General features: G+C 47.6%; 2 protein-coding genes across 3 annotated transcripts in view; one reads left to right on the top strand and one right to left on the bottom strand.

Annotated features, from left to right (window-relative positions):
* Window positions 1–5,713: 5,713 nt before the first annotated feature.
* Window positions 5,714–7,861, bottom strand: LOC121436552 (cytochrome b-c1 complex subunit 9). Its single transcript, XM_041636555.1, has 2 exons — window positions 7,677–7,861; window positions 5,714–5,967 (listed from the first exon to the last, which is right to left on the bottom strand). The coding sequence occupies exons 1-2, from the start codon at window positions 7,821–7,823 to the stop codon at window positions 5,923–5,925; spliced, it is 192 nt and encodes a 63-aa protein (XP_041492489.1). The 5' UTR covers window positions 7,824–7,861; the 3' UTR covers window positions 5,714–5,922.
* Window positions 7,862–8,133: 272 nt separating this feature from the next.
* LOC121436471 (zinc finger matrin-type protein 5) overlaps window positions 8,134–10,151 on the top strand; it is a 29,889-nt gene continuing 27,871 nt past the window's right edge. The window contains exon 1 of one of the 2 annotated variants that reach the window (XM_041636409.1): window positions 8,134–8,239. The gene's annotated coding sequence lies outside the window, so the exon portion shown is untranslated. Of the gene's footprint in view, window positions 8,240–8,555; window positions 8,749–10,151 lie in introns of those variants that run through there. The other variant, XM_041636408.1, reaches the window with a different exon arrangement.

The raw sequence follows: 10,151 nt of genomic DNA, 5'->3' as shown, positions 1-10,151 counted from the left end.
GAATCAAACCCAGGCCTCTGGAAAAGCAGCAAGTGCTCTTTCCTACTGAGCTGTTTCTCTAGCCCCTAAGCTTTTTTTTTTTTAAGACATAATTAGTTATTTGTTTGTTTGTTTGTTTGTTTGTTTTTGGTCTTTTGAGACAGGGTTTCTCTGTGTAGCTTTGGAGCCTGTCCTGGAACTTGATCTGTAGACCAGGCTGGCCTCAAACCCACAGAGAGCCTCCTGCCTCTGCCTTCTGAGTGCTGGGATTAAAGATGTGCTCCACCACACCCCGCTCCCTTTTCTTTTTTAAAATGAACCCTAAACTCATGTCTTTGCTTTGGTGACAGTATCAAGCTTGTGCCCTCCTCAGGCCCTTGCATGAACTGCCCTTATTCCTGGAGTTCTAAGATCTCCACCCACATCTCATCTCTGACGTCATTTCTATGAACTCCCAGACTACCTGCCTCCGTGTAGCTTTCAAACCCATGTCACCCTGACAGCACTCAGCGTCACTGTATTTTATTTACGTATTCATGTTCTTACTATGTAGAGCCTGCTGGCCTCAAGCTCCCAGAGATATACCTCATCTTTACCTTTTGAAAGCATGTGGCTCCTTTGTATCTTCTTCATACCTAGGACTGGGCATGGTGGCACACACCTTTAACCCTAGCACTCAAGAGGCAGAGGCAGGTGGATCACTATGAGTTCCAGGTCAGCCTGGTCTACATGGTGAGTTCCAGGAGAGTCATGGCCATCTAAAGAGGCGATGTCTCAAAAAACAAACATATAATCCACAAACAACACATTAAAAAATAATACCTCTTACCCGATTTCTTCTCTACTATCTGTATGTGTCTCTCACATCAGCTTCAAGAGACCAGGGAGCTGTCTTGTCTCTACCATATACCCATAATCTAGAATAGTTTCATACAGAAAAGGCATTCACTAGAGGTTCCCTGGCCTTGGGAGAAAGCTCAGTGGGTAGTGTTTGCTGTGCACACACGAGGGCCTGAACTTAGATCCCCAGTAATCTGCAACAATCAAGGCAAGGCGGCACATGACTTTAGTCCCAGCACCCAGGAGGCAGAGGCAGGTGGATCGCTATGAGTTCAAAGCCAGCCTGGTCTACAAGAGCTAGCTCCAGGACAGACTCTAAAACTACAGCAAAACCCTGTCTCGAAAAACCAAAAAAAAAAAGAAAAAGAAAAAGTAAAGAATAATTATAAAAGACACCTGAGGCTGACTCTGGCCTCCATGCACACATAAACACATGTATACACTTGTAATGTGCAAGCATACTCACATATACACATATGCGCGCGCACACCACACACACACACACACACCAATCTGATTTGCTGAAAGGATAGCGGAATGGATGCTCATGATTTAAAAGTCTGTGGTGCGGGAAGTGGAACCCAGGGTCTCTATGCATGCTAGACAGTGCTTTACCATCGAGCTCCATTTTCAGCTCCGTCTGGTTTTGTATGTTTAATTCTGGCTTATTGATTATTTAATGGGCATTTTTTTGTTTTGTGTAGTAATATGAGCGGCGGGGCTGCATCCCCAGCACCCCGGCCGCCTGGCTAGCTTATGCTCCGAAATAACAACACACAAACTGTATTCATTTAAACACTGCTTGGCCCTTTAGCTCTAGCCCTTACTGGCTAATCCTGATATCCCGATCAACCCATCTCTAATAATCTGTGAGAACCGGTTTTACCGGGAAGATTCTAGCCTAGTCCATCCTGGGTCGGAGCTTCATGGCGTGTGTCTGCCCTGGAGAGGGGCATGGCATCTCTCTCAGGCATCTGCTCCTGAGAGGAGAGCTGTGGAGTCTGAGCTCACTTCCTCTTCCTCCCAGCGTTCTGTTCTGTTTACTCCTCCCACCTACCTCTAACCAATGAGAGCCAAGCAGTTTCTTTTTATTTAACCAATGACCTTCCTCCATCAGTTTTGTGTCTGTTTTTTGGAACAGGATCTCTCTACTGCCCAGTTTGGCCTTGAATTTCTGGGTTCAACTGTAGCCTCCCTAGTAGCCAAGACTACAGATGTGTCCAACCACGCCCCAGTGGAGAGACTTTTCTGAATAGGAGAGAAACTAGGGGCCTGTGGAGGAGCTCAAATCCTATTTGAGGGCAGTGCTGCTTGCCTAAAGCTATTTTCTAATAAATTAATTCAAAGACCTTCTAGAATTCGATTTATGTAGCTTTCTGACACCTTGCTAGGTTTAAGCAATCCTCGTGCCTCAGCTCAGTTTCTCAGATAGCATAGTGTGCTCTCTCTCTCTCTCTCTCTCTCTCTCTCTCTCTCTCTCCTCTCTCCTCCCCCCCCCCCCACAACAGGGTCTTACCATGGAGCCAGTTTGGGTTGGAATGCTACTGCTTCGGCCTCCCAAGAACAGGAAATACAAGTGTGCACCACTACACTCAGCTTCTCTTTTCGTGTGTGTGTGTGTGTGTGTGTGTGTGTGTGTGTGTGTGTAGGTTGGAGGTAGATACAGGGTATCTTCTTCAACCATTCTTCACTTTATATTTTGAGACAGTCTATTATAGAACCCAGCACTCACTGATGTGTCTGGCCTGGCTGAGCAGCAAGCCCCAGGGATCCTCCAGTCCTTGTCTCAGAGTTGGGGTCACAGATGGGTGTTGATGCACCGAGCATATGTCTATACAACGTTAAGCAGAATCTGACCCAGAGATCAAGACAGCAACGAAATCCGAAGGCAAAGTTGCCAAGCCTTTTATCCCATTTTAGCCACCCATCGGACACCGTAGGCTCTAGTGAAGGGTAGGCATTTTAGCAAGGCCAGGCTGCATGCTTGTAGGAAGTGAGCCAGGCAACTATACCCCGCAAATATCAGAGGTGTGATCTGCAGAGAAGCTACCAGGCAGCTGATAATGTCCCTTGACTGGGTGACCTCCAAAATGAATCATTCTGAAGTCAACAAAGAACAAATGCTTGTGATTTTTGCTCTGGCAGGTTGCCTGGCATCTGGGTTTCTGGATCTTACAAGGGGAGTTCTGTTGATTGAGGCTTTTCTTTGGCAACAACTCCTCCTGCCTTTTTCTTAAGTGTAGCCATCTCAAACCCTACTGGTTTTACTTGGTATGTCCCTAAGGGGTTCCAGTTCTGGGAGCATTCCAGCCTTGTGGCTCACCTGTTGTTGATGACAAAGCTTTTGAAACCATGCTTTGAACAGGTAAGAGAGCCCAGGGATTTTAGTTTGTTCGTTAGTTGCTGTTTTGTTTTTCAGAACAGAGTTTCTCTGTATAGCCCTGGCTGTCCTAGAACTTGCTTGGAAGACCAGGCTGGCCTTAAACTCATAGAGAGACCTGCCAGCAGCTGCCTCCTGAGGGCTGGGACTAAAGGCATTCCCCATCATGCCCGGCAAGGGTATGTCTTTTGTCCCCTTGTGGTGATCCTACTGTGGTAGAAAAATCTGTGACATAAAGTTAAAGTCCTGTTCAGACCCAACACTGACAGCCACCACTTGTGCATATATCCCACAGTGCCACGTCTGCTTGCAATGGTGTATCTTCCTTCATCATCGCTGTCAAGTTAGGGGCCCCAGCACGGCAACATGTTGCTAGGAGCATTATTTGGAGATGGGTATGTATGTGGCCCAAGCCAAATGGAGTAGCAGGTTTCAAAGCTGTTCCGTTTGCCTGCCTCAGAGTCACTCATCTTTCTTCACCCTCGTCAGCCCAGTAGGCAAGAAACGGGACTTCCACTGGGCACTGGCGATGCCCGCCTTCAATGTGAGCACATCTACCCCTGTGAGTTAGAGGCTAGCTGGATTACATCGTGTTTCACAAGAGTATCCAGGTGTAGTGGCAAGCATCTGTAATCCCAGGGTGGCCTCAAACTTGCAATCCCCCTGCCTCAACTTTCACTTTAAAGAAATTATTCCTGAAAGCCTTATTCACCTTGTGTCATTCAGTTTAAGCGTTGACAGCACAGATGACAATGTAATTTCCTAGGCCCTGGCTTTTTAAGGAAATGCCATAAGTAGACCAAAGTAGGAGATTCCTAGGGTCTCTCCCACATCTGCATGGCTTTCCTGATCTGAATCATCCACCAGAGAAGATTCTGGATTATCTATCTCTCTGGCTAATTCAGAGCAGGTTCTAGGGGACTGGCTGCAGGTAGGTGAGTGTTTTACCTTCCTAGATTGGGAACTTCCCCAGCTACAAAAGCCAGCTTTTCTACACGTGTTCCATGCATGCTTCTCGATGCTTTTGCTGCCAAGCCAGGAAGGCTGCCGTGTCTAGGGTGATTAGCTCTGCCCGCAGCACCAGTGTTTTTAGGAGTGTTCATTTCTAAGAGTAGCACTAACATTCTGAGGTTGATCTGGTTCTGTTTACTCCCCTCAACCCTGTTCAGCCGCTTACATCTCCTGTTCCACAAACATAACAAATTTTGGGTTTTGCACTCTGCTTCCTCAGCTTTGTTTCAAGGCCCAACCCAAATGGCTCAATTCCATCACCTCCCTGTCTCAGCTAATTGGAACCCTCCAACTCTGCCGTGGCTGTTTCCCCTCCTTGTGAGCTCTTGATCCAGTCCATAATCACATCGTGGTACCTAGTGTTTGTTTCCCTTTAAAAAGTTCAAGACCCACATGCAATGCAATTTTCTATCACATGCCCTTCAAGCAGGGCCACACAATTTTTTTTTTTTTCTGAATCGGTCTTCCTTACAGTCCTACTGCTCCAGCCTTCCAGAATGCTCAGAGGGCTTCATCCCTGCCCCCCCCCCCCCCAGCTCATCCTTGGACGACGCCCCCGAGCCTGCTCATTGGCCATTTGCTTCCCACCATGATGTTGCCTGCCACGGAGCCATAGTGCCCTTTCTCTGGGTCCTCATCATCATTCCTGTCAGCAGTTGCCTCCTGTGACACGGTCTGTGGTTTAAAGGAAGACTGATTTGTGTGTGCATGCGGCTGTGCCTGAGAGTGGTGCCCACGGAGGCCAGAGTGTGTGGTCCTCTTGTAGCTGGAGTTCCAGGCCACCTCAATCTTCTGCAAGAACAGCAAGTTCTCTTCCAGCCTCCTACAGGCAAGTTTTTAAAATTCACAAAGCTCTCTGTAAAATAGATTATCTCTGTTATCCCCACCTTACAGATAAGGAATCTCAAGTTCAGCAAGGTTGAATGTTGCCCTTGGTACACACAGCTAGAATTGTTGGGTTTAGAATTTAAATGCATCACAACTCTCATAAACTGACCTTGGCAGGAACCCTGGTGGGAGGCCGTGGCCCACAAAAACGTGGAGATAACCAAAAATCACTCATCAATTTAAAATGCAAAAGACAGACCTTAGCCCAAGACAGGCAAGACTCCTAGAACAAGGTTTTTTCCTGGCCAGGACCACAGTGCTTCCCCACTATATGTGATTTAAAAATGGAGGGGATTGAAGAGATGGCTCAACAATTGCTATCCCAGAAGATCTGGGTTCAATTCTCAGCACTCACTTGGCAGCTCACAACCATTTGTAACTACAGTTGCAGGGGTCCAATGCTTCCTTGGGCACAACACCCATTCATATTAAATAAAAACAAGAGACTGTAACTAATGGCTTAAAGGCAACATCTATTAGGCTTATGTGTTGAAACCAGAATTCTTTGGAAGTTAATGAAAATCTCCAAATAGTGGAGTCTTCAGGTGTTTGCATGAGGCTTGGACACACTCTCACTACCAAGATCAGAAAGTCAAAAAAGTGCAAAAGCAGGTCTCATGAGCAATTTCCATTTATTTGCTGATAACTGTAGTCAAACACACTTCAAACACAGCCGAAGCTAGAGTCTGTTCGTAGGATGGAGCCATTGCTTGCCAATATACGGGTGGTCCATGAAGAGTATCTTCAAACTCATCCTCAGGCTGAGGCCCAGCTCCAGGTGAGCAGCTGACAGGTGGAACCGTTCCTTCCTCAGGGGCAAGGGCTTATTCCTTGTTCTCATAATTGTGCTTTATGTGCTTCCACAGCTTCTGCATTTAAAACACAACAGCTGATTATAACCTTGCCCTCACACTTTACAACCTACTTTCATTGTCCGAAGTAAAGAATATTGAGAAATCAGCGTCAAATTCTGATTAAAAATGTACAGTAGTGCTGGGCGGTGGCGGCACACACCTTTAATCCTAGCACTTGGGAGGCAGAGGCAGGCAGACCTCTGAATTCAAAGCTAGCCAGACCTATACAGAGAAGCCCTGTCTCGAAAAACCAAAACCAAAATGAAAAGCAAAACACTCAACCTTCATTAAGTGGAAAGAGAAAATTGGACTTCCACATGAAATTAAGGCAGATTGAAAGAATGGTCCCAAACCAGAGCCACAGATGTCTGGGCTCAGGACATTTCACTGAGCCACTTTTTATTTCCTTAGACCTGAGCTGGCTACAGTTCTCCCTCCTAAAAGCATGGAAATGGGTGGGTTCTAACAACGTACTTAAGATACCTTTAGCTATCTGTGAGCATTCACGATCAATGGAAATGCTTACAAAGGTCGGAGCGGCAACACTTTTGTATGGGCAGGAAGCTACCCATGCCACTGGCAACATGGCAACTAGTGGACTGGGTCTTGAAAACCAGTTGCTGGGTGGTGGTGAGGCACAGTTTTAATCCAAGCACTTGGGAGGCAGAGGCAGGTAGATCTCTGTGAGGTCGAGGTTACAGAGTGAGTTCCAGGACAGCCAGGGCTACACAGAGAAACCCTGTCTCAAAAGAAAAGCAAATGAAGGAGCTGGAGAGATGGCTCAGTGGTTAAGAATACCGGCTGCTCTTCCAGAACTCAGGATCAGTTCCCAGCACCCATGCTGTGGCTCACAACCATCTCCATCTGTAACTGCAGTCCCAGCGGATCCAACACCCTCTTCTGACCTCCCTCGGGGAGGAGAGGGAGAGAGAGAGAGAGAGAGAGAGAGAGAGAGAGAGAGAGAGAGAGAGAGAGGACAGAAACCGGCGCAGAGTGGAGAACAGACTGGCCATCTGGACCAGCCTTTCCCAGTACAGCCACAGCCTCATGACATAAAATACACACAAGTACCTGCAACGGTTAAGTGAAAAAAGGCTTGCCATTTCCTACTTTATGTGCCCACGTTCTCTAAGACACACGGTGGATGCTATCTTTCAGTGTATCCTAACGGTGGCACCTCATCTGTATCCCAGGAGGTAATTACTACTATGATCTTCACTTAATGCCACCGTTAACCGGAAAGTTCCAGTATTCCCAGCCAGGACATGAGATTTTATCACCTCCACTTTTGTTTTAGTCAAAAGAAAAGTTGCCTGCATGGGAGGCCTTGGGAACTGAAACATACATCAATTTTATAAGCCACACAGTCTACGGAGACATACTTTTAACGACTGTCCTGCTGCCCTTGACACCACCCATGGAGGCAGAGGTCGGGGTTCCAACTCACTTGCCACCGTAGTACGGACCTTTAAAGTCTCAGGCATTAGCTTTTGCAAATGAGCATGTGGGAAGTGTGGCAGGACATACCGATACTCCCAACCCCTGCAATGTGGGGTCAGTGTGAGGCCCGGGACTCATACCAGGTCAAGAGAACTGAAAGTAAAGTCTCAAGACAATGGACATACTTCACCCCGGTCCTGGTAAGGCAAGACTTGACTTTCGTCCTCCCTCCTTCCCAGTCACCCCTCAGGCGGGCCCAAGGTCAGGGTGGCACAGGCCCTCACCCCCTCGTTGATGTGCTCGTAGACCGCGTCTGCGCCCTGGTCGAAAGCGCGCTCGAAGAAAAGGGCGCCCACTGCGATGGTTAGGGCGAAGGTGGAAGTCCTGCGGAACAGCAGGGAGTACAGACGTGAAGCGATTGTCGGCGCCATGTTGCCTCGCTACTGAACTGGCACCACTGAGCCTTCGTAGAGACCCTTCTCGCTACACCCAACGCGCACTGCTTTATGGGAAATGGAGTTCCTCCTCTGTATCTTGGCGTTGATATTTTAGATTACACAGAAACTAATAGCTTGTAGAGAGTACAGATTCTTACGCTGTTTATATTCACACAGCTAACGCTTGATAAAATTTATTTTCAAGTATTTCTAGTCAATTATGTCTTGCTGTAGGAATATTTTAAACTACAACTCCCAAAAGCCCTTTGGCTTCCCATCTTTCCCCGCGCTATCTTGCCTTAGTGTTCTGTCTTCGCGTACACCTTATGAAGGACTACGAATCCCATCGAGCAGAGCGCGACTGGCGAACACAAGAGGAGGAGCCCGGAGCCGTCCAGCCACGGAGCCAGGTAGGTATCTTTGGCCAGACGTCCCGGGCTGAGTTCTAGGCTGCTTCTCTCCCCAGACTATTTAGCTCTTCGTTCTGAATCCTCGCTATCAGCATTTTCTGGCATAGAGAGTGGCTAGAGAGGCGAGGGGACCTGAACTTCCGTGGCTTCATCTCGCCCCCGAGCCTCGTCTTCTAGGAACCTACTCCAGGTGTAGGTTTGGAGGTGGCAAAAGTCGGGCCCTAGAAGTTTAACCCTTAGCCACGCCTCAGGAGAAAAAGGTGGCTTTGCCTTTGCCTCCTGTCCTCCAGCTCGTAGGCTTTGAAGCCAAGAACGCTGGCCTCGAAGGCGGGCGACCTGGTTGTAAAAGGCACCGTACAAATGCTTTTCTGAGGACCCCCTTCCCGGTCTTGAACTGGTCCCCAGCAGATGAATGGTCCCAGCTCGGGCTATTGTGTATGGGTAATGGAGAGGCCCAGCGCTTCTGGAGACTAGGACTTTGTAGAAGAGAAAGCTGAATGCTTGGACAGGTTGGTGGTGCTCTTTAAGCCTGGGTAGCCACTTAACGGAGGACTGGCTATGTAGTAACAGCGTAAATAGGATTATGTTTGTGTGAAGTTTTAGAGGCAGTCGCAGTGCCGGGGTGCTTGACAAAGTGTGGAGTGGACTCTGAATAGGTGGCCTGAGGTCTGTTCTTGTCTGGCCATGTAACCCGTGGTAAGGAGTCGCTTCTTTTTTTCCTAATTGCACTAGGGAGTCACTGAAGGGCTTTAAAGTGGAATGTGACAAGATCTAATTTACATTTTAATGTAATCTTTCTGGCTCCTTGGTAGAAAATAGACTGAAGAGGGGAAATTATAGAGGAAGGTGATTTAGAGTGGAGTGGACTAGAATAATCTTTAGATTTGAGTTGCATTTTGGGAGGTGGGGTAGACCGAGCAAGTTAGCAAAGGTGTGTAAAAAAGAGGAATTAAAAGTCGGGCTCGATTGTGCAGGCCTTTAGTTCAAGCACTCCAGAGAGGCAGGTGGGTCTCTGAGTTCAAGGCCAGCCAGGCTACATTGACAAATCCCATCCTGAGAAACACCCTCTTCCCTCCAAAAGGAAGAATTAACATCTAGGGTAAATCAAAGTTTGACCTCAGGGACTAAATGGTTTTTGTTTGACTGTTTTGAGACAAATTTTAACACTCCATCTGGCTGGCCTGGAACCAGCTATATAGACTAGCCTGACTCTGTCTCTGGAAGGCTGAAATTATAGACCTGCACAACCATGCCTGGCCTGTAAACAGTATGTGTGTTGAAAGTTTATTTTTTGTTACGGTAAACTATGCATATGTGTAAGGTGGGTGGAGGGGTCAGTATGCCCTCCTGGGTGGCAGTGCCCACAGAATCCAGGAGAAGGTATTGGATCCCCTGGAACTGGAGTTAGAGGTGGTTTGTGATCTATCCTATGTAGGTGCCAGTACCAAACTTGGGTCCTCTGTTAGAGCGGCACATGCTCTCCAGCTCTATAAATCACGTTTCATATGAGCGGTCTCTTAGATATGAAGCGGAAGCATCTAGGGCCAATGGGGCTGTGATTCTGAAGATTAGAGGGCTGGACTGGGACTGGGATAGAGCATGAAGGCTGGCCGGGACTATAGTCCCGACACTTGGGAGGTGGTGGCAGGAGGAGCAGAAATTCAAAGTTAACCTTGGCTGCAGGGACTGCATTATAGACTCCTAGATTAAACCAAGGACTGACCTCTGGCATAGCTCTCCTGACCCTTGTGACCTAGGTTAGTCCTGATTATCTACCTATTCATGTAAACTGTAGAGAGCAACAGTAAAGTCTGGTTAGGAACTAGAAGGGATGAGCTCCTCTCAGTGTGGATATTGTTGCAAAGCATCCTGGTAATTAATGTCTGGCAGGAAGTTGTGAGCCTGCAGGGAA

This window comes from Microtus oregoni, unplaced genomic scaffold (genome assembly GCF_018167655.1).
Source record: "Microtus oregoni isolate MIOR12 unplaced genomic scaffold, Mior012 000049F_ref0000343, whole genome shotgun sequence".
Classification (NCBI taxonomy): domain Eukaryota; kingdom Metazoa; phylum Chordata; class Mammalia; order Rodentia; family Cricetidae; genus Microtus; species Microtus oregoni.
This window is presented reverse-complemented; position numbering and strand designations above follow the sequence as displayed.